Here is a 24,408-nt window from a genome sequence, read left to right on the forward strand (position 1 = left end):
TTGTAGGTGTAATCCTTTTACTCCTTTCTGTAAATTTTAAAAGTATATTTTAATATGGTTATATTATTTTGTCACAGCTTGCATTCCATCCTAGGAAATCCCAACATCCTAATTTTTAAAAAATTTGCGTATATATCACTCATTATTCTTTGCAGTTCTAATGGTTCTGACAGGTAAATTGTGCCATGTATCCATTATCCCAGTATTGTCGTTTTAATATCTTAAAAACAATCCTATAAAATGTCCTTATTAAGCTTACTAGAAACCTACTGAGTCTCAGAGAATCCCCATCTCTGGCTCCTATGATACTTCCATCTGTCCATATATGACAACTCAAAAAGGGGAGGAGCATACTGCTTCTTTTAAGCAAAAAATTTCTATTGAATGCTGAAGGTACCAGTGAAAAGGAGTCATTCAAAGGAATTTTTATGAGAAAGGGACTATAACAATATATTAGAAAGGGACTATAACAATATATTTCTCCTTCGCTATGTAAATGATATGTAAAGATGATACCTATTCCTACTCAAATTCTGTGCAGTTTCTCCTTATATGGACCTAGAGAATAGATGATTCTTCCTCTGTCTTTCTTATGAAAGATATCGGCTCCCCACGGCAAGGCATGGGTGTGAATTTAGTAAGATGTAGTGCATCCTATATAATAAAGATGGAATATGCAAATTGAACATAACTCTGTGACAAAGATGGCCGCACCCACAGCCAATAAGGAAGGAATATGCAAATTGATGTGACAAGGCCAGAGGCAGAAAAGCGGCTCCAGGCTGGAGCGAAGGCAGAAAGGTGCCCCCCTGGGCCAGAGCGAAGGCAGTGCCGGCAGCCAGGGGAAGGAATGCCGATTCTTGCACAAATCTTCCTGCATCGGGCCTCTAGTATCTTCATAATGTAATAAGATTAGGTGAGGAAGTCATTTTCCCTTTTATCTGCCATCGACTACTGCCCATATAAAATCAATGAACTGAAATGTCAGATTCCTAGGAAAGTTAGAACCCGAATGGGGGCTGGAATACCCCTTCCTCGGGGCTTATAAAAGGATCACGCATCTCTTTGAACTGGGAAAGAGAAAAGGAATATTCTCCGTTCAGTCTGAAACACAGCCTCTTCACGCTGAGTGCAGTGTCCCTCCTCTATCCATTTAGATACCCAGATGTATACATGGATGTGAGGTAACCTACAGTCCTCTGTGCTTTGTCCTTTTTAAACTTACTATTAGAGGTGGTGGTGGTGGTGGGGACACAGTTGATCAAGATTAAAAACATACGGCAAAATTCATACCTGAGCATGCCTTCATTGTCCTTTTCCTCACCTTGACAGAGTCAGCTGAGTAATGATGCTCACCCCTGCATCTTTTGCTGTTGCTGCTGTATTGCTCTTCCTAAGTGTTTATCAGGGCTGCTGCTACCATCATGTGGCAATGAAATAACACCAAACAATCCCCACACACTCTTATGTATATGTAACAAGTTCCGACGTCAACATTAAAGGGGAGGTGAAGTGCCGGTATCCATCTTAAGAGCTACTCTTGTGGTGTCTCCCAGCTCCGATAAACACTGCGTGAGTGCACAGTCAGGGCCTATTAAGAGGACTGCACACAAGGAAAGCCAGACCACATGATGCAAATCCGGCATTGTCTCCACTGCTTGATTTTGCACGAAGGACATTGGTGCGGCAGATTTTTCATAAGTATAGGCAGCAATGCCTGGCCCTGCTCAGGTTTGACTATATTTTCACCTTTTCTTGCCTACCCCCCACCAACGTACTTTTTAGATTATGCATTTAAGTCTAACACCTGAACAGTAAGATGCGTATGAGAGCACCAGCCCCCATGTCAAACAGACTAGTGTAATCAGCACCCAGATAGAAAATCTGTATTGTGCCAACCTGCACAATTCATTCCTGTGCCTGCCTCCTGTCACTGTTCCCGTACTGTAACCAGCATCCTCACTTCTGAGAGCATCGACTGATCTGCTGTTTTTGCTTCTGTGTCTGGTCACTTTCTCCCAATATCTCCAATAAGCTTGAAACCAGGTCTACCAGATAGATGGATTAGGTCTGTGAATGAATCAGCGAATAGATTGATCATTCTATTCATTCGTTCTGTTTCTCTCTTTGCTTCCATCTTCCCTGTTTTCATCCTGGCTCTGGAAGGTGACTTGGATACTAAAAATGGGATTTGGAGTTTCCTTTCATTAGGTGAGCAGGCTGGCAGGCAGAGTGGATAGGGGTAATCAGGCAGGCAGGCAGGTGAGTGGTTAGGATCCAGGTCCCTGGATTGTGAGAGGGATGTCTGACTGCCGGTTTAGGCCCTGATCCCACAGGGATTGGGGGCTAAATTGGCAGTCAGACATCTCTTGATGGGTCCCAGATTGGAAAGGGTGCAGGCTGGACTGAGGGACACCTTCCCCCCTTCCCCCCATGCATGAATTTCATGCACTGGACCATTAGTTTTTAAATATATTTTTATTGATTTCAGAGAGGAAGGGAGAGGGAGAGATAGAGACATCCATGCTGAGAGAGAATCATCAATCAGCTGCCTCCTGCACACCCCCAACTTGGGATCAAGCCCACCACCCAGGCATGTGCTCTGACCGAAAATTGAACCTTGATCTCCTGGTTCATAGAGCAATGCTCAACCACTGAGCCACACCAACCGGGCTGCAGGCTAATTTTCAAGTCTGTTAAAGATTTCATCTCCTTCTGCCTTTTTCTGCATACACATTATAATGGATTAATCTGTGCTTGACTGTAAACTCCCTGAGAATGGAGCCTGTGCTGCTTTTGTCCCTTATTGTCTTCAAGTGCCTGTAACGGATCCAAAGGCATAGCTGGTAGCTCAGAAAATGTGTATGAAACAAACAGACTAAGGAAGGGAGGTCTAAGGTAATGAGCAATGTTCTCACTCAAGATTCCAGTTGCAGTTTGGGAAGCAGACAGAAAGCCTCTCTGCAGAGGGCTTTGGAGTTATCCTCAATGCAGGGTAACTTTTGCTCACAGTATATGGTCCTCACCCAGGCTGAGGAAGAGACTGAGAGACTATAGCGATGACTGGGGCACAGAGCTATTTGCAAGGATGCTAACAAGGAGCTGGTGCAGTGATAGCATCGGAGAAATCCAACGGCCAAGGAAACTTCTCTGTCTGATGGAAGCGGGAGGCGTGTTGGTGTTGAAAAGTTATCGAGATCTGCATTGCCTCTCAGAGTGACAAGGCCGCCGATCCTGAAAAGTGACACAGAGGGGATTTCTCTTAGCGGAGGCCGTGTCTTCAGTCATCCTGCATGCATTAGGCTGATGGGGGAATGAGGAAAGCGCTCCCCGTCCAAGTGAGAACATTTGTTTTTCTTTGGATATTCAGATTTCTCCCTCTTGTTGAAAAGAAATCCACCTTATGCCTTAATATTCTTTTTCTTGAGACTCAATATACATGAAGTTGATTATTATTATCTTTTAATTTGTGGTCACCAGAGGTAAGATAACCATTTCTCAGCCTGTGTTGGAAGAAACTCATTTGTGTCGGATTAGGGCAATGGAATAGGAGACTCACTCTCTGGTCTTTTATTTTCCAGTGGCTTTAGAAATGTGGGCAGGACATGGGGATGAATACATTATTCTTATTCAGATGTAAGGGATCAGGCAGTAATTTAGACAGCACGGGATAAAGTGGGATTTAATGCCTAACGGGAGATGCTAAATGGGTACTCCTCCGGAGCAGCAGAGGGATGTGGACTCCGGGCAGTGACTTATGGATCATAGAGCCTCTCGTTAAATGTGCAAACTTGGATAGGCCATTTCTCTTCTCTGTGCATCCAATTTAATTTGTAAAGGCATGGTATTCTTTCATTGTTATTTCTGGAACTAATGAGCATGCATGAGTGACACTTAGGAGATATTCAGTAACTAGTAAGTAAGAAGTAATAGCACATGAGATACCTGGGTTAGTGTCTTACGGTCTGTGCTTAGTAAATCCTCACCATGAATGTCATCATTATCAACATCATTAATATTACTGTGAACCATCACTGCACTGGGCAGTTCCCTCTGATCTGATGTCCACGATTCTGTCTGACTGGTTTTTCTTTTCCCTCCCCCTCCTCCTTTCCTCCCTCCTTCCCTCCCTCCCTCCCTCCTTCCCTCCTTCCCTCCATCCCTCCCTTCCTCTTTGCCTCCCTTTCTTTCTTCCTCCCTTCCTCCCTCCCTCCCTCTCTCCCTTCCTTCCCCCCTTTCTTCCTCCCTTCCTTCCTTCCTTTCTTCCTTCCTTCCTACCTTTTTGTATTAAGAAATTGCAATTCAGAAATGGACTCAAACTCTTACAGCAAAGTATGCAGTGGACCTGGGATTTAACTCTCTCCATCTTATCACAAAGTCTTTGTGTAACTAAAGTATAGTTCTATCCCTCCAAATAGAGTACACCATTGCATAGTTAATATGTGCATCTTGTTATCATAAAAAATCACCACTGCTTTAAAGGTAAATATGGCATCAGTCACTTTTCATTCCATTATCCCCACACTAAAGCCTTTGTAGTTATGTTGAAACTAGAGGCCCGGTGCATGAAATTTGTGCATAGGTTGGGTCCCAAGGCCTGGCTAGGCAATGAGGGCTGATCAGTGGGGTGACCTGTGGGGCAATCAGGGGGTCCCCACTGGCACCTGCCTTGGCTGGCCTGGGGCCTGTGGGTTGGGGGCAGCTTCTGCATTGAGCATCTGCCCCCTGGTGGTCGTTCCACTGGTCATTCTGCCATTCAGTTGATTTGCATATCAGGCTTTTCTTATATAGGATTCCTAAAGCCAGATGAATTTCAAGGTCCTTCCATTTGGATGTAACTTTCTCAAGGTGCTCCTTGAACCATGGTCTTTCCCTAGGGAAAGAAAATGGAATTCATACTCAATTTACCACCCTTCACTAAGAAACATATAATAATGTTCAAAGACAACTTCAAGTTCACCTGACATCTGACTAGATGGTCAGCTCTGAGGAGGCAGGACCATTGCTTCCATGTCTGTGGCACACAGTGTGTTTGTATTCCTATATATTTTTTTAACTGTGACAAGGAAAAACATGGAAGAGCTTCTTTAGAGTCCCCTTTCCTCTTAGTTTTAAATGTTATTTATGAACCATAAGTTGAAGCATCCATCTTATATAAAAATCGCTGTTTGAAATTTTAACTCTTCTATTTTGGCTTCTGTAAATGCTTGCTTGCTTAAATAATAAGGAAAATAAGACTACTCCCACTTTAGAGAGACCATTAAACCTTCCCTGGATGAAGTTATCAGTGCTGGCTTTGTTATCAGGCCAGCCTTTGGTTGAGTTTTCAAAGCCCCAGCACTTAGGGCTCTTTAAGAACTTACAAAGGGGATCAGAAACATCACATATTTGGGAAACAAAGAAGGTAAAAACATATAAATAGGAAAAGTTCCTCCATGTTGGGTCCAGTTTCTCTCAGCCAGCACATCATAATAAAGTGTAACTTCATCTCTCTAAACATTGCTCAGTTCTTCTCCGGTCTTTTGTAACAAGGTTAACGCAGTTTCCCAAAGTATTTATCTTTGTTCTTGAAGGAAGCAAAATTCTCTAATATTGTTTTTTTTTTTTTCTTAGACACATCTTCCCCTCCCCTTCCCTCTCTTTGTCTTCCTTCTCCTCGTCTCTCTCTCTCTCTCTCTCTCTCTCTCTCTCTCTCTCTCTCTCACACACACACACACACACACACACACACACACACATGTTCACTCCCTCCATTCTCTCTTATTTCTACACATTGCAGTGGTATGTGAATTTGTGTGATATACACTGTACAAGTTGGACAGGAAATGATGCCCTCTTTCCAAATCAAAGAGAAAAATGTGTGGAGTCTAACAAAAAATATCTGGCTTGCCTCACATTCTCTCTGCTCTGAAATATAAATTCTGTCCCAGAGGGAATTCTCTTTTCTGGCAAATATAGTCTTCTCTCCACACATAGCACATGGGGAAAGATGTGTAAATTCTAAAGTCTTCATAGAAACACGAGCGAACATTAATTTTGTATTATTTTGGCAAAAAATTCAGATGAAAAATTTTTTATATTGCAGGATCTCATTCAGGGCCATGCGAGTTCCAAAGGATTGAGTTTCAGCAAATGCCCATGAGGCCTCCGTTTTAATAATTCCATGTTATGCCATTGACTTTTTCTTTATAAGTTTGTCCATTCCAACCATAATATACAGCATCGGGTTGTTTTGTTCTAAGATAATGAAATTATCTCTTTATGGTGGTGCTTAAAGTGATTGTGTTTGACTTCAACAGGTTTTAGAAATGTAGTAAAAATATATCTAAAAAGGGACATGACAGGCCTACCCAGTTTTCCCAGTGGCTAGAGCATCGGCCTGTGGACCTAAGGGTCACCTGTTGGGTTCCGGTCAAGGGCATGTACCTCGGTTGCAGGTCCCTCCTCGGCCTGGGCCCTGGTCAGGGCGCATGCAGGAGGCAACCAATCTCTCATATTGATGTTTCTCTTTGTCTTCCCTTCTCTCTTCCACTCTCTCTGAAAATCAATGGAAAAATATCCTTGGGTGAGGTTTAAAAAAAATTTTTTAAAGGGGCATTATACAGTATTGGTAACAGAGACAGAGGTTTAGTTGGAAAGGACCTGTATAAATATAATTATTACAATGATCTGTGTGGATTTCTTTATGTTCACACGAGATTTGCATGTCGTGAAACCACGTTGTGTATTATCCCATTGGTTCTTCATGATGTTGCGGTCCAGTGGGCAAAGTAAATAAGGAAGACTCAGAGCTTTAGTGAGTTGCTCTAAGTCTGTCTGTTCCAGCTCTTAGTTCCTCTAAGCCCCACATATACTGATCCCTGTGCCAAACGTACTTTCCACCATCTAGGATAATGCTTGGGTTCGAAATAAGGGGATAGAGACAAGCAGACACAATGGAGAGTTAAGATTGACTTGTTCTTGGTGATGGATCCATAGATATTCATTGAGTGGAGAGAAGGAGACCATCTTTATGTGTCAATGTACTTCCAAGGGGATTCTTTTATGATTAACCTCTCATGGTCTTGCTGCTGCTTCTGTCCCCTGCACAGCATTTAGAAGGAAATGAGCTAAGCCCATGCAAGTAGAGGCCACCTCCTTGGTGACAGATTAAAATATGCTAAGCCCTAATTTTGAAGATTATTTGAAAATTGTCATGCAGCCCTGACCGTTTTTTTTCAGTGGATATAGCATGTACATTGGTTTCGGGCTCGATCCCCAGTAGAGGGGCGTGCAGGAGGTAGCTGGATCAATGTTTCTCTCTCATTCATGTTTTTAACTCTCTATCCCTCTCCCTTCCTCTCTTAAAAAATCAATAAAATATATATATTTTTAAAAACTGTCATATAAGCAAAATGTCCTGTGTTTTGGTTTTAGTGATTCTGAAGCCCTAAAGTATGTAGTGCCTTGTAAAATAAATAGGGAACCAGGACATTGACATATATAAACAAACCTGAGGCCATAGTCAGTTTGGCTCAGTGACTGTAGGGTCCGAGGTTCGATTCCAGTCAAGGGCAAGTATCTCAGTTGCAAGCTTGATCCCTGGCCCTGGTAAGGGCATGTGCAGGAGGTAATCAATCGATGCATCTCTCACACATTGACATTTTTCTCTGTGTCTCTCCCCTTCCCTTCTATTCTCTCTAAAAATCAATGGGAAAATATCCCTGAGTGAGGGCTAACCAAACAAAAACAACATGAAAGCCACCTGAGGCTTTCCAATCTAATGTGGGAGCTAGGGAAACAGCAATTGTCAACTGTTAAGGAGTTTGTGAAATCCTGTGTCTGCAAATTTATGCTTATTTAAGTTCTTCTACAAAAGATCTTTGTTTTCAAAAGATCTTTGATCTCCATCAGAATGAACTTACGTTTCTATGAAAATGGAAACTTTTGTGCATGTATTTTATGGTCCATACAAACTTAACCTTGTTTATTTGGCCCATGTTAGCCTCTGAGTCTGACATGCTTGTGCTTCGTGGTCCATGGCATATAGCAAGGCACAGGCCTGCATCGCATGCTGCTGTTTGTCAGAACCAGCCTCTGGCTGCACACACCACATCTGTTGGTTGTGGGAACCCAGGCTCGTGACCCAAACATTTTAGTTTTGTCATTGTTATTTTTACAGTTAATATGTTCTCTCTCTCTCTCTCTCTCTCTCTCTCTCTCTCTCTCTCTCTCTCTCTTCATTTTGTGCATTATATTTTATCTCCAGCTTTTTTTAACCATTTAAATATTTATCATTATGATAAATATTACTAATGATATGCTAAATGATTTTAATATTTATTTATTCTGTCAGAACACAGCAGAAAAAAAATAGTTTGTTCATTCTTTGAATGCTTTCTTTAGGATAACTTCCCAATGATGAAATGACTAAATCTAATATCATCTATCTATCTATCTATCTATTTATCTATCATCTACCTACCTACCTATTTATCTACCTATCTGGTTTTTTTTTTTTTTGGTTTTTTTTCTGGCAGTACTATCAGTGTGCTTGCTATATAATCAGGCTATAGATATCCACATGGAAAACACATCTGTTATTGAGTTGGTGAACAGATTAAGCAAATATATATATAACACACAGACTCAGACAACAGTGTATCGCTAGCCAGAGGGAAAGGGGAGGGGAGGGGGAAGAGATGGGCAAAGGGGGGTAAGTAGGGGTGAAAAGAGATTTTCCTTGGGATGCTGCAGAGTGCAGATGATGTTTTAATGAGGTGAAACCTGTATGGTTTTGTTAACCAATAAAAAAGTAATCTCAGTAAACTCGATAAAAAGATAAAAAGTAAAATATAAAAACATGTACTGAAAACCTGTTTATTGTGATCACTTTTGGGGAATCTGAAAACGATATCAATCTAATTTGGGGGGTTTGTGTGAGATCTCAATGAGATAGTTATAGCAAGTAAGTACTTGGGCCAGAAACATCCTGGCTTTCCTGTATTTGATGGTGAAGATCGGTATCCAATAAAAAAGGCAAGACTGATATTTGAACGTAAAACCAAAAATTAACAACAGATTGAAAACTTGGAAGTTGGGATGCCCTGGAACTCTAGACATGTGTGGCTCTTTCCCTTTTGTTTTTCCTGTGAAGTTTGCATGCAATGTTCATCCTGACCCCTGATTATTTTCTTAGGAAACCTGAAGAGCTAGTAAAAGTGTCTTCCCTTCCCGCAGGAAGTGCTGTTTTGGAAACATTTCTCTGGGGAATTAAAAAAAAGAAAAGAAAGAAAAGCCTGAATCCCACTGTTTTTTGAGGATACATCCCGGTTGCTCCTCATTTCACACATTTATACTCAACCGTGTACAAAATCCTTGCTGCCACTTTTTCTTTCTGCCTGGAGAACAGCTGCGAAGATATTAATTGTGCTTCAGTTATAAATGGATTGCCGAAAGGGACTGAGCGGGCTGTGCATCTCATCAGCAGGCCCTGTCTGGGATAAATAATGAGACAGGAACTTGGTAAATTGGAAATTTGTGATAAAAACGAGATGTGATATGATGCAGTCCAGCCAGCTCCTTCCTTTGGATGCGCTGATCTGAAGGCATTCTGAGAGACCGCTAGGTCAGTGGCCGCCGGTTACAAATGTTGGCTAAAAGGTCTCCATTACTGGGGCCAACTACACATTAGCACAAAGGGTAAACACAAAGGTAGTGAGAGTGTTAAAAGGGAAAATCTCACAGATGTTATAAAATATAGCTGGGAGCGCACCATTGTTGGAAAACGTATGGAATCTTTTATCCTATTTCAACTATGATTCTATTAGAAATTGGAGCCATAACTGAAATGATTGAGGTACTTTATTTGATCGTTTCATGTATTTTTATTTTTATTTTTAATTATTTTTGGGAGGTTTTAAGATTTCCTTTATTTATTTTTAACATCTTCTCATATTAAAGATAAATTTCATGTATGAAGTCTTTCCAATTAAATTTCCCCTCTCTCTCTAAAAAGAAAAAGTAGCCGAGGCCGGTTTGGCTCAATGGATAGAGCGTCGGCTTGGGGACTGAAGGGTCCCGGGTTCGATTCCGGTCAAGGCATGTACCTTGGTTGCGGGCATATCCCCAGTGGGGGGTGTGCAAGAGGCAGCTGATCGATGACTCTTTCATCGATGTTTCTAACTCTCTATCTCTCTCCCTTCCTCTCTGTAAAAAATCAATAAAAAAAAAACATTAAAAAAATAAAAAAAGAAAAAGTAATAAATAAATGAAAACATATATTTTTAAAATATCAATGGAACAACTTGCCATATTAATTTCTGAATGTGTCTTCCTAGAGCAAATAACTGTGTCCATTTATATATTTATTCACTTACTTAACAAATACTCACATGCACGGCACTCTCTGGGTGAGATGCTGGAGAGAAATAGAAAAACACTGGGCCATGTTCTCTGCGCTTGAAGATGTGAAGTTCAGATTCAGTGTAGTGTTTGTACGGTGGTTCCACAGACCAGGGTGGGACCTCGGTAACTGGCTTTGATGCAGGCTCTATTCCTTCCTGTTCCACTAGACATCATCACAGCCGATGCCTAGAGGCTTGGTGCAAAGATTAAGTGAGCAAATATTTCATAGCTGGCATTGTTCTTAGCATTTGTGCAAAGCGGGGACGGGGGGGGGGGGGAGGATGGCGGAATGTAGAGCGATGCTTATGATGTGCAAAAAAAGGGGGTGGGCCACACTGGGGAGGAATGGGTTAATTCTGGAGAGGAGGATTCCATGGCAAAGTCAAGAGACTAAGGAAGGATAATGTTTTCAAAAAACCTTCCCTCTGCAAGGGAAAAATCTCCATGCACTGCAATTTATATAGGGAGCAAAAGGGGCCCTGGAGACAGTCAAACAAAGTATTTTTAGAGTTCAGAAGACAGAGCTATTTAGGTTAGGAATGATTACATCTTAATCCGGGTCCCAACAAGATCCGGGCATGGGGTGGGCAAGCCTGGGAATGCACTTGCTTGAGCCAGTTTGTGGGGAAGAGAAATGGCGGGAAGATGAGGGGCCCCTGGGGCTTGGTGCGGAAGAGCTGTTGACAGCAGGGCTCACTTCAACTTCAAGCACAGTCAGGGCACAGACTCCGCTGCTCAGTCTGGTACCCTCCACGTCTAAGCTGAGCCCAGCGCTCGCTAGTTCGGTGCAGATAGCCTCCCCATGCCTGAAGGAGCGAGTTCCTGCAGTCAGATAGGATGAATGGAGCTTGCACCTACTGCCATCCTGACACCTTTGGAAGGCACCGGCGGAGCCAGGGACAGCGTGATTGTGTGGGTTCAGGATGGAACAGCCGCCTGTCTAGAGACAAAATGATGCTACTTTACTTCTTGAGCACTTATAGGATTTCATTCCTGAGGTAACAAATTGGCAAAGCCTTGATGATTGGGAAGAGCTTCCCTAAGAGAAAGGAAATACAACATTTTCCTTTTGTGTTCTAAAGGAGTCATTCCAGCCCTAGCCCGTTTGGCTCAGTGGATAGAGCGTCGATCTGCAGACTGAAGGGTGGTTTCGATTCCAGTCAAAGGCACATGTCCAGGATGCGGTCTCAATCCCAGTAGGGGGCAGGCAGCCGATCAGTGGTTCTCTCTCATCATTGATGTTTCCATCTCTCTCTCCCTCTCCCTTCCTTTCTGAAATCAATAAAAAAAAAAAATTTTTTTAAAGTAAAAGAGCCATTCCGATGGTGAAGGGTTTATTTATACACAGGGAGTGTAAAGCAGACAGCTTATTCATTTTCTCAGCCTCATTATCTGTTTGCAAAGACCATGGGGAGGCCACCATCCCAGTGCTGTTAGCGAAGGACGTGGAGGGTCCTTTCTCCTGTGCCCGGTAAGCCTGGCTGACACGTCACTGTTACATGTTTTCCTACAATATTTTTCATTTCTCTCACAGGGTGCATATTCCAGATGTCTGAGGCAATGATGCTCGGGTGAGGAGAAGGCACTTGTGTGCTCACACGCATTTGCTGAAGTGTCTTAATTGTTCCAGAAAGTTTCAGACTCCTCAAAAAACAGCATGTTAAGGGTGCATGGATGTTCCACTAAGTGACAAAATAGAATATGGAAATGGAATTTAAAAAAAACAACAACACTTTTATTAATGTCAGAAAGGAAGGAAGAGAGAGTTAGAAACATGAGTGATGACAGGGAATCATTGATCGGCTGCCTCCTGCACGTCCCCTACTGGGGATCAAGCCCACAACCCAGGCATATGTCCTTGATCATTATCGAACCTGAAACCCTTCATTCTACAGGCTGATGCTCTATCCACTGAGCCAAACAGGCTAGAGCAGAAATGGAGTGTTATTTCCCTAGTTTATGTCCCAAATCACAGAGCCAGAGAAGCCAGAGGATGTGTCCCAGCTCTGTCTGTTCACCTGAGTGCCTTTAAGAACCTGTCCTCGTTTCTGTAATAAATTCATGTGACACCTGTAGAAGCTGGCAGCAGCATTTCACTGCATGCTGAGTGTTGGCGCATGAAGAGAGCGTCCAGGAACCATGGGGAGGCATTTGCAAATGGTGAAGGAAGGGGACACGGTGTAGGATTTCCCTGTGTGACATGTGTCTGACAAGAGAGGTTTCTTCGATCAATGGCAGGCACTTGCTACCTCCGCCTCCTGCTCAGGTGGCTTTTATAAATCACAAAACTGCTCTCCAACAAAAGGGGAGGATTTGATCTCCTATAACCCCCCTGGCCTAAGTTTCCTAGTTAGCCCACAGCCATTTAAAGGAGAGGTTCCTAGACGGAAGGGGGTCCTTGTCTCGCTGCCCACAGGGGAAGGTGCAGACTGCTGTTGTTTTGCCAGCCTGGCTGGAGAGGAATTCTCCATGCACAGGGTTAAAGAGACAAGCCTTGATTTGTACGGATCCATGTCGAAACCCCCCTCATCTCTCACAGATCCCCTAAGGTGGCCCTGGGAGGGTTGGATATGTGTCATCTGTGTTCTATAATTAAATAGCCAGAAAAATAAAATAAAAACTAAACTGATGATTTAGGCCATCTTTCCCCTGGGGGTGTCTGCATGAGGCCCTGAGGGACACATGGAGATTGAAGATGATGGTATCCGTTAGGGAGACGTGAAGAAAAACGCATTGGCCGCTCGGATTTATTTCTGACTTTCAGATGTATATTCTTACTGGGGATAGGGGTGCTGGAGGGAACCCCAATAAACACATAAAGCTCTAGAAGTACACGCCAGTCAGGGGCACAGGCATCTCAGAGCATTGTTACATAAAATTAAAAAATCATGCCTTTGTCCTGACACATTTAGGAAAAACAAACAAACAAACAAAAAAAAACCCAAAAAACAAAAGCAAAAAAAAACACAACAAAAACCTCGGGGCCAGAGGCCTCCATCCGCTATAGTAAGGGATAATTTAGTAAATGTCAACAAGTTCTGCAGGTCCCGGGAAATGATTGCCCTGGTATCCAACAACAACCCAACGGGTTTCCATGGCGATGCCTGTGACTCCTTACCTCTTGCATCGCCTAATCCTTGGGAACATTAAGCAGGCGGACAGGGGTTAAGTTTTAGTGAAATAATGAAGGCAGTTGCGCTGTGGCTGTGACCTGTGGTCTTTGGTACATGTGGCTGCTTAAGTGAGCAGCTCCAGATGGTAGTGCCAGATAAGCCTGTCTGGCCCTAGATCGTACATGCTGAGCCTGGCTCAGGGCAGCTAGAAGGTCACATAAAAGTATGAAGATCTCCTGGCCGGTGTGGCTCAGTTGGTTAAGCTGGGTCCCATGCACCAAGAGGTCTCCAGTTCGATTCCCGGTCAGGGCACATGCCTGGGTTTCGGACTAGATCCCCAGTAGCGAGTATGTAGGAGACAGCCGATTGATGTTTTGCTCTCATTGATGTTTCCATCTTTCCCTCCCTCTAAAAAAATAAATAAATCGTAAGCCCTAACTGGTTTGGCTCAGTGGATAAAGCATTGGCCTGTGGACTGAAGGGTCCCAGGTTCGATTCGGGTCAAGGGCATGTTTCTTGTGGGCACATCCCTGTAGAAGGTGTGCAGGAGGCAGCTGATAGATGTTTCTCTCTCATTGATCTTTCCAACTCTCTCTCCCTCTCTCTTCCTCTCTGTAAAATATCAATAAAATATATATTATTGATTTTTTACAGAGAGAAGGAGAGAGGAATAGAGAGCTAGAAATGTCGAGGGATAGAGAGCTAGAAACTTCTAGAGTTTTCTGTGTTTCTAAAGGTTCTCTCCAGCACCCCTACCCTCCCAGTAAGAACATACATCTGAAAGTCTGAAATAAATCCAAGCGGTCAATGCGTTTTTCTTCACGTCCCTCTAACGGATATCTTAGTCTTCAACATCCATGTGTCCTGAGAAACATCGATCAGCTGCCTCCTGCACCCCCCACACTGGAAATGTGCCCGCAACCAACGTACATGCCCTTGACTGGAATCGAACCGGGGACCTTTCAGTCCGCAGACCGACGCTCTACCACTGAGCCAAACCGGTTTCGGCTAAAATATATATATATTTTAAAAATCAACAAAAACATATTATTTAAAAAAGTTTACAGATGCCAGTAAGAGCCCAGGGAACTGCAGCTACTGGCGAAGGCTCTGCTGCTCCGAGTCCCTGCCTGCCACCGGATTGCTTATTCTCCCAATGAACACGGATCGGAGGGCTGGAGCCTTAGCTTCTCCAATGCGCGAGTTTTCACGCCGTGCCCAGCCTTTGTTTCCCCGCTCAGGGGGTCCACAGCAGCATCTTTCTTTCTGAATGATGTGCAGAATCAGTGTGCTGACGTGCCCATACAGAAAGGAGGGCCTCGCTGGCGGAGCGGTGCTCCCCCAAACCCAGTGTCTTATTTTCTCCCAGACCCTTTGCCTTAGTGTGTCAGCCGACGGGAATGTCTAACCTGACACTGTCAAAATATTGGTGGTTAATGTGGCTTGTAGCCTTGGCTTTCATTTTTAGGTGGGGGGGGGGAGTGGGGGAGAGGATGGGAGGGTCCCACTGTTAAAGGGAACAAACTTGAAGGTGTTGCAAGAAGCAGCTGATGCCATAAGCCCTGTGTTCATTGCAGTTTGAGCAGTACGCTGGCTGATCTCATTTAACCAAGAAACGAAACGCAGCCCAAACTGGGTTAGCTCAGTGGATAGAACGTTGGCCTGTGGACTGGAGGGTCCCGGGTTCAATTCCCAGTCAAGAGCATGTACCTTGGTTGAGGGCACATCCCCGGTGGGGAGCATGGAGGAGGCAGCTGGTCGGTGTTTCTCTCTCATCAATGTTTCTAGCTCTCTATCCTTCTCCCTTCCTCTCTCTAAGGGATAAATAAAATATATTTTTTTTAAGAAAAGAAACTAAATGCAGAAAAATCGGGTCTATGAAAAGCAGAATCCACCTTGGCATTGACCCGTTCCTACTTGACTTGTTGCTGGCAGGATGAATGGCGGTGACGGGGATCATTTTGGTTGACAGCAGCTGGAAACACAACAGCGAGATTATTATAATAGGATCAGCATCGAGTCGGATTATAATAGGGGCTTTCTCGGAGCAATGGCACGGTGTCAAATTCATCGTCGGCCGCTAAATGAACCTCTTGTATCCCCAACAAAGGGACAGAAACAGTTCCCAATGAAAACACAAACAGAGAATCCTGTTCTGTGTGGTGGGCCTTACCCAGGGTCCCATTTATCACGCACCAACACTCGCCGCTTTGAAGACACACGATCTTGCAAGGTTTCCACTTTTCAATTTGCCTCTGTGGTGTGCATTCTGCATGCATTTCCCAGGGAGAAGCCTATACTGCTGCTTGAATCGTTTCGGCCACAAGATTAACCTCAAAGCATGCATTCTTCCCAACTCCGGGTAATCCCTTGACAAATGCATCCACAAAACCTCCACACGCATCGACTCTGCCCGCGTGCAGGTGCGTGGACAGTCCTGAGCCCCTATTAGAAGGAATATTATCCTGGAAGGGAAGTCACGCTGCCTTTTCAGATGTCTACCGTTGAAAGATACGGGTTTCCTGAGAAGCCGGGCATCAGGCAGGAACATCCTGGGTGAGGATGCGGGAAGAAGCGTACCTGCCTTCTGTTGCGGTCCCCAGCCCAGTGGTTCATCTCGGCACCTGTGTGTGGGATTTGCATGGGCCAAGAGATGGCCACGGCCTCCATCCAGATAACTTGGAGAAACTGACGTTGACCTTGTGCCTGGTGCCTGACTTTGTGCTCAGCACGTCAAAACGCATTTGACTTTGGAGCCCAAAGCCCTTTTACGGCAGAGGAAGCTGACAGGAGCTGGGAGGGATGGGACAGTGTGTGAGATTGTGTTTGTGTGTGTGTCTTCTTTTTCAAAAGGACAGGAACGTATCGTTACCTTTGGGAATGTCTTTTTGTGTTTCCACCCCAAAATGTAAGAAAATATCCTACTATGAAAATAATTAAGCAGGACTACACTTAGTTATAAATGACATCACCACCAATTAAGATTGGTTTGTTCTTAAAAAGATATCTTTGGTGATTTCAGAGAATAAGGGAGAGGGAGAGAGAAATAGAAACATTAATGACGAGAGCCAATCATTGATTGGCTGCCTCCTGCACTCCCCCACGGGGAATCGAGCTTGAAACCCAGTGTTGTGCCCTGACTGCGAACTGAACTGTGAATGCTCAATGAGCCACACCACCCTGGAATAAAATTAGTTTATTATTTAATCTCCCACATATAATGTACTTATAATAATAGTGATAGGAAGATCTCAGTAATATCCTATTGATAACTCTTCTTTATCTTTTGCATAAATCATTTCATTTTAGGCTGTGACTACCACCTTCCTTTTTTAGAAACAAAGGCCCTGAAGCTCAGACATGTTTTGTGACCTGGCCAAGGATGCAGGGCGAATGAGAGTGGGGAGTGGAATATAAAGCAAATGATCTGGTTCAAGACAGTTTGCCTCCCAATGATCTCCTCAGCCACTTTCTTACACTTAATATTATCTCATTTGATCCCCGCACAACTCTTTTGAGACTTGCAAATAAAAATTACCATCTTCACGCATGAAAAAGACTGACTCACCCATCATGCAAATGACAGAGATTTATCTCCTTCCTCCCACCTCAGCGTTTGCTGATGTAACCAGGGCATGCCTCTCACTAGCATCCCATTACAATAATCAGCGAAAACAGACATGCTGATGACCAGTCTCGCGGTTGTCAACTCCCAAGGGACTTTCTCCAACTCTCACTTAACAAGAAATCATCTCCATGCTTCTTTATTATGTGTGAATAGTCCACACACATACACACACACACACACACACACACACACACACACACACACACACTTCATTTTACTAACACATCTGAGTAAGAGTTCCTCCAAGTAATCACCGTAGAAAGTAACACTTATATGGTGAAGAGTGAAGACTGGTGCCCAGATGGTGGGGGCACATATGGGAGGCAATCTATATATGCATCTCTCTCACATTGACATTTCTCTCTCTGTCTCTCCTGCTCCCTTCCTCTCTCTCTAAAATTCAGTGGGAAAATATCCTCAGGTGATGATTAACAGCAACAAAAAATGCCCCCTGCATCTTATTCCCAGTGTGCGTCTCCAAATTTAGCTTTGATGGCTGACTCTTCCAGTCATATCTGCTCTTAAAAAAGTATTTTGGGACTTTTATCTCACTATCCTCCTCTCACCTGGAAAGTTTTTCCTCTAATTCTTCTCCATCCCACACAGTATTCAAATAAGTACAGTCTACCCATTGTACTTTCACGTGCTTACTTTAACTAGCTAGTTGATGAGTTGCTTTTGAACATGAGTCTTAAGTTTGCTTTTCTATATGGTTCCCAGTGTCAGGCAGAAAAACATTCAGTGCATTTTTTTTTTCTAATGTAGATTTTGTAGAACTTCCGAATCATCCTTCTGAGTAGAAATTCCAATTTGACAGGCCTATCAACTGCTCAACAAATATTATTGTTACATTTTCCTGGGTAGCATCCGTCATCAGAAATGCTACCAAAAAGGTTTTGACTTGACACGATCTTGGAAAAGCTCTGCCTCATTTCAGTAAACACAGACGGATGCTGCTGAGATCTACCTATGACTTCTGTCTGGCTGGAAACACTCTTGCCCTCACAGCTGGGATTATTCATATTGATAGCTCAGGGCTGATTCTCCAGGGGCATTGCCGCAGCCAACAGCTGGTCAGTCCCGGGGTCCAAAAGCTTGGCCCCATTTCCTCAATGACATCCTAGCTCTAGAGTCCCCAGGGAAGTCCACAGAGACCTTTGATGGCATCACAGCCCAAGTGACGGAATGACGGTCAGCTCAATATCACCCTTTTGCCTCCCCAAGATACTGATCAAAGAGGGTTCCCCAACACAAATTCTGCAAGAGATCTCTTCCATCTCAGACTCTCCATTCTTCTGTGACGCTTCCCTCATGAAATCGGCACATGACTTATTCATCCATCCACTCATACCATGAGCCAGTATACGTTTGCTAATGACTATCTGTCCTGCACTTCCTGGATCAGGAAGACCCCGACCCTGCCCTTGTAGAACATGATGCTGTGATCTCACCAGACATCTCCAGTTTCTCCCCAGTTTCAGCCATTGGCAGAATCACCCACCATCTGTCTCTCTTCAGTCTTTTGCCTTCACTTGTATTTGACGGATTGCTCAGAATGTCTCCCAAGTCCCTCTACTTCTGGTTAAACTTGGCCTGTCTTGAATAATTTAACTCAAAGGCTATGTCCTTAGCCACTCCTTCTTCTGGACTAAGTGTGGGGTCGAAACCTGGTGCTATTGTTTTCAGCTGAATTCCTCTGGATAGCTGTCTGCCCCTACTTTTTCCTCCCCCACCAAACTATTAGCTTCTTGCCTGTCGATTTTATATATATATATATATATGTGCAGGGGACCTGCCCCAGGTTCCTATATGATTCCTGGGCCTCCATCCAGGCTTGTGTGGCATTCTCATGACTTTGTGACTGACTGGTGTCTTCCCATGTGAACTGTAGCCTGGCCAGAGACACCTAATATATGCTTTATATCAGGCAGGCCATATGTGCTTACCTGCTGAATGAATGACAAGAATAAAAGATAACGTATCCTGAAAAAATTAAAAGGTGTGCTTCTGTTATCTAGAAGGCCTCATTCCCTAAGCGCTCTGATGAATTGGTGGTCCCGATCTAATTTTATATTCTGAGGGATGGGATAAGATGGGTAAACTCTCCCTTTGATATCTCTCTACAGCTTTTCCCAGCAGCCATTGTAAAAATATTTTCAGTTGTGCTTTTTGCAAAACTTCAATGCCGCATGCGCTATTGTATTATTAAGCTTATGTCTCCTATTTCTTTGGTATGCTTCCTTTTCAATAGTCTCCATGCCTACATGAGTCAGATGGGTAGCTTTCAAATGAACACTACAAAGACATCTTCAAGAATATGGATTTAAAAGGGCTATCTTTATATAGTACTTCAACCCCACAGTGCTTTTTTTTCTTTTGAAAAACTTGGATACTGTTGAAGTTATGATGGAGTAGTTATCTCCTTATCCTAAAAAAGATTTCTTTTCTTCCTTAGTCCCACACATGGATTTCTGTAGGGTATGCTTAGCAAATTTTAGCTCTTGACAAGAACCATGTGTTAATTATTATCTTTTTCACTTTCTCTCTCTCTCTTTCTTTTTTAGGTACATCTGTCACTAATGTAACAGCCACCGATGCTGATGACCCAGTTTATGGCAACAGTGCCAAGTTGGTGTACAGTATCTTGGAGGGACAGCCTTATTTTTCCATTGAGCCCGAAACAGGTTTGTGAACTACATTTTGAATTCTCTTCACCATGTTATTGCTTCAGGGGAACACTTTTCTTGGGATTTGGAGTATGAAATGTTACTGTTAAGTACTTTACTGCCTGTATCAATAATATTTGAATGTGTTCTTTCTGTGCCGTGCGAGGTACATGGCAAGCACGGCTGTGATGTTGATGTTGATTAAAACAAATTGCAGCCCCTTTGTACAGCATCACCTTTTTAACAGCTGGCCTGCCACCTGCCTTTTTTTTTTTTTTTAATGTATTTTTATTGATTTCAGAGAGGAAGGGAGAGGGAAAAAGAGAGGGGAACATCAATGATGAGAGAGAATCATTGATTGGCTGGCTCCTGCACGCCCCCTACTGGGGATGGAGCCCGCAACCTGCATATGTACCCTTGACTGGAATTGAAGCTGGGACCATTTAGTCTGCAGGTGGACACTCTTATCTACAGAGTCAAACTAGCCAGGGTCTGCTTCCTGCTTTTATCCTGGGGTTGGGGTGATGAGTGCCTATGCATTCAGCCAATTGCAATATCAAATTTAAGAAAAAATTTAGCTACTATGTATTCACTGTAGTGAATTCATAGTAGCTAAATGATTCTTGGTTTATCCATCCGTCTAAATTTCAACTTGCACATCTATAAAATGGGTACAGAATCTACCTCCTAGGGTTAAAATCCGCTGAAGCAATAAATACCAGCCATGCAGTGTATGACACATGGTAAGAATTTAATGGATAGATATTATTATAGTTGCTATTAGATTCCTCATTTTTAAAACAGATACTGACATTTACCCACTAGAGTTCATTACAAAGATATTATTATGTATTTTAATATAATACATTGTCATATTATATGTAATACGACTTCTTATTATTACCACTAATAACTCTGGGTCTGGTAGTATGGATTTTTGAACCATAATTTCATTAAATAATAGTTTTTGCAAATGAAGATAAATCTTTTTTGTTTTTTAATTTTAATAATGTCCTTATAGAGTAAAGCCATTTTGTTAGTTACATTTTATAATCCACAGGCTAGTTGGATAGCACACTTGAAAATTACCACACATAAAAATCAATATCATTTGTGTGTATGTTGCTGTACCTGGTGGTTTTAGCCTGCAAATTTCCAGGTAGAAAAATTTTAATATGCAGCTACATGCACATATAGTATCTTGATTCATGAGTTTTCAGCACTATTGAGATAAATGTCCATGCCGTGCCATTAAGTCAATTATTAATTAAATTAAACATTTAAAGCCCCTCTTTGCTTTCTTGGGATCCAAAGAGTAAAATCCTCACACATTTAAAAGTGAGGAAAGTCATGTATTTACACATAAATAGGTCATGGGCTTGAAATTAAATTTAGACTTGGAAATAAGAAAGAACGCTTCTAAGATGCACTAATTAGGGCATCATTGCATATTCTTCCCCAGTGAGGAAGGGAGCCTGCCATAACCTTCATCTCCTCTGGTCTCCTGATGACCCTGGAGAAATGGCAGAATGCTGGCCTTTTAAGGAAAAAAGAAAGAAAAAATAAGATGTCCTATTACTTGGCCAAAGTCACAGTCACAGGGTCAGAATTGGACCTCAATCTCAAAGCCATTGTCAGATACAGTGAATCTTTACTTTGTTCAATGGCAATAATTATGGCACAAGGGCTTCCATAAAACAGAAACGTGTTGACTGTTTAGAATGAGCTGAATCACGTTCTCTTTTGTTCCTTGACTGACTCTTCACTGGGATCTTTAGTCCACCAGTCCCAATGTCATAGAGACATTGGTTGAGCCAACATCCACTCTGCAGTCACTCTGTGCCAGGCACTGAGCTACATACAAGGAGAAAAAGTCACAGAGGCTAATCCCAGCATGAAAGTATTTCACAATTCATTTTAGAAGACAGATTTTTTATTTTCAACCTAATTAAAAGGAAGCATGGGGATGTCATGTCAGTAATTCCTATCTTAAGAATAAATTATCGTGAGATCTGGGTAACACAGGCCCCCTGCTAAGTCAGGGGTTTTCGGTATGTTTAAGTCTCATTGACATAGATGGCCATTTGCTTAATGAAGTGTTCTCAGCAATGCTTAATATTGACATTTTACCCAGCATCTGAATGTCTGCCTCTACATGCATTCATTTTAGTTCTATCATTTCCAAGTCGACAGATACAAATTTATCTGATTTGTATTTTAGAAAGTATATTCTGGGACTGTTGTAAAAAAAGAAATGGAATGGAGAGAAATGCATATAGTAATTGAAGCATGTATACAGTAGTTGCTCAAGAAATACCAGTTTAGTGGAGTTGAGTTTTTAAAAACTAAAGCTGTCACAATACAGAAAGAAATAGAGTCTCAATTAGATAATCAATAAAGGGCCAACCTGGGTTCTTTTGCTGAAACATAAATGGGTAGGAGTGAAATGGAGATATTTTTGTATAAATGCTGGCGCAGTTACACTTGTGTGTGCTCTAATGAAAGCAGAATGTTAGCTGTTTCTTCCTCTCTTTCAATAGTATACTGGTTATTCTGGGTCTTTTTCCTCTCCATTTACATTTTTTAATTTGTTTGTTGATAAAAAATAATTTGCTAAGATTTTGATTTCAGTCTATAGGGAAAATGAATATCTTAACAATGTTGAGATTTGCTGTCCATGAATATGGGATATCTCTCCATTTATTTACTCTTTGATTTCATTGATTAAAGGTTTATAGCTTTGTCATATAGCTTTTGTATATGTTTTGATAGATTTATGCCTAAGTATTTCATTTTGGGTGCTAATGTAAAAGACGTTGCGCTGTAATTTTAAATTAGTTGTCATTATGTAGAAAAACAATTGACCTTATATTCTGAGGATATGTTTTGTGTGTGTGTGTGTGTGTGTGTGTGTGTGTGTGTTGCTTTTGGACTTTCTACATAGACAACTCTGTCATCTGCCAAAAAGAATACAGTAAAAGGTTTTATGTCTCCCTTCCCAATCTGCATATCTTTTATTTCCTTTTCTTGTCTTATTGCAATAGTAAGAGCTTCTAGTACAGTGTTGAAAATTAGTGATGTTAGGGTAAGGCTGGCCCCATAGAATGATTTTGGAAATGTTTCCTCTGTTTCTATCCTCTAAAAGCGATTGCACAGACTTAGTATAATTTCTTCATTAAATATTTGGTAGAATTTCCCAGTGAACCTATCTGAGCCTGACCACATTTCCTTATCTTTTTCTTTCTTGAACACACACACACAACACACACACACACACATTTTGTGAGAGAGGGGAAGGGAGAGGGATATAGAAAATGAAACATGGATGAGAGGGAAACATCAATTGGCAGCTTCCTACACGCCCCTGACTGGGGATCGAGCCTGCAACCTTGGCATGTGCCCTGACAGGTAATTGATCTGGTGACCTCTTGGTTCATGGGTCACTGCTCAACCACTGAGCCATACCAGCCGGACCCATTTCCATTGCATATCAGGATTCTGGTCTTACCCATGAGGATCAGACTTCTAGTTTTAATGATAAATGTTATGACAGAGATCATTCACTTAACAGACTATGGGACATGAACACAGTCAAGATATTTATATAAAAAAAGAAGATTGCCCATGGAGCACAGTCATCAAGTCCTTGATGCCAGAACATTTTCAATAAGAAAAAGACAGAGCATAGGAGATAAGAACCCTTTCTACTTCTTGTTTTATCCTCACAGGAATGCTAGAACAGAACTCTGGACTTCAGAACAGACAAGTTTTGCTGTCCTCTTGTTTGCTATAATTCAAATTTATAGAATTATTTTTCTGTTGCTATGAGCTATCAATCTCTCTACCACACAGAATCCTTCTCTGTTTCAGGTATCAACTTAAGACAGTAGAAAGATTTGCCATTTGTCCTAAGAATTGGCTTCTTTGAGTTCATGATCAGCGATGAACTCGCCAAATGACTTATTTATATGTTTAAGTCACTTCCCAAGCTAGAATATACAGTCTATGAAAGAATGGGGGTTTGTCTTATTTGTTCATTTTATATCCCTATGCCTCACCGAGTGTTTGGCACCAAGAAGCCCTTTCACGTGTGCTTCAGAAAGGAAAGCAGGATGAAAAAGAGATGCAAAGGGAGGAGAGGAAAGGGGAGGAAGGGGAGCATGGATTAATATAGACAAAAGTTTGCCCCAACAAAGACAGAAGATGTATCGTGAACCCACTAGGGAATGCAACTTGGTTTCTAGCTTATATCCCTTTGTTTTTTCCTCTGGTGGGAAGAACATCCTTTTAACCTCAGATGCCATTTCTATTGTTGTTGAGATTCACTTAGAACTAAAATGTCTGCCATTTCTTTTCTTTTTTAAATATTTTATTGATTTTTCACAGACAGGAAAGGTGAGGGATAGAGAGTTAAAAACACTGATGAAAGAGAAACATCAATCAGCTGCCTCCTGCACACCTCCTACTGGGGATGTGCCCTCAACCAAGGTGCCTGCTCTTGACCAGAATCGAATCCCGGACCTTTCAGCCCGCAGGCTGATGCGCTATCCACTGAGCCAAATCAGTTTTGGCATGTCTGCCATTTCTAAGTCTCAAACTATGTCTTATGTGTCTA

General features: G+C 42.3%; 1 protein-coding gene across 2 annotated transcripts in view; it reads left to right on the forward strand.

The window, feature by feature from the left end:
- The window catches only part of CDH8 (cadherin 8), a 290,013-nt gene that overhangs the window by 113,154 nt on the left and 152,451 nt on the right, over positions 1–24,408 (forward strand). For both annotated transcript variants that reach the window (XM_045582826.1, XM_036440793.2), the window contains exon 3: positions 19,692–19,811. In XM_045582826.1, coding sequence (XP_045438782.1) covers positions 19,692–19,811 — 120 coding nt within the window. The remainder of the gene's footprint in view (positions 1–19,691; positions 19,812–24,408) is intronic.

Source organism: Pipistrellus kuhlii, unplaced genomic scaffold, assembly GCF_014108245.1.
Source record: "Pipistrellus kuhlii isolate mPipKuh1 unplaced genomic scaffold, mPipKuh1.p scaffold_m20_p_17, whole genome shotgun sequence".
NCBI lineage: Eukaryota > Metazoa > Chordata > Mammalia > Chiroptera > Vespertilionidae > Pipistrellus > Pipistrellus kuhlii.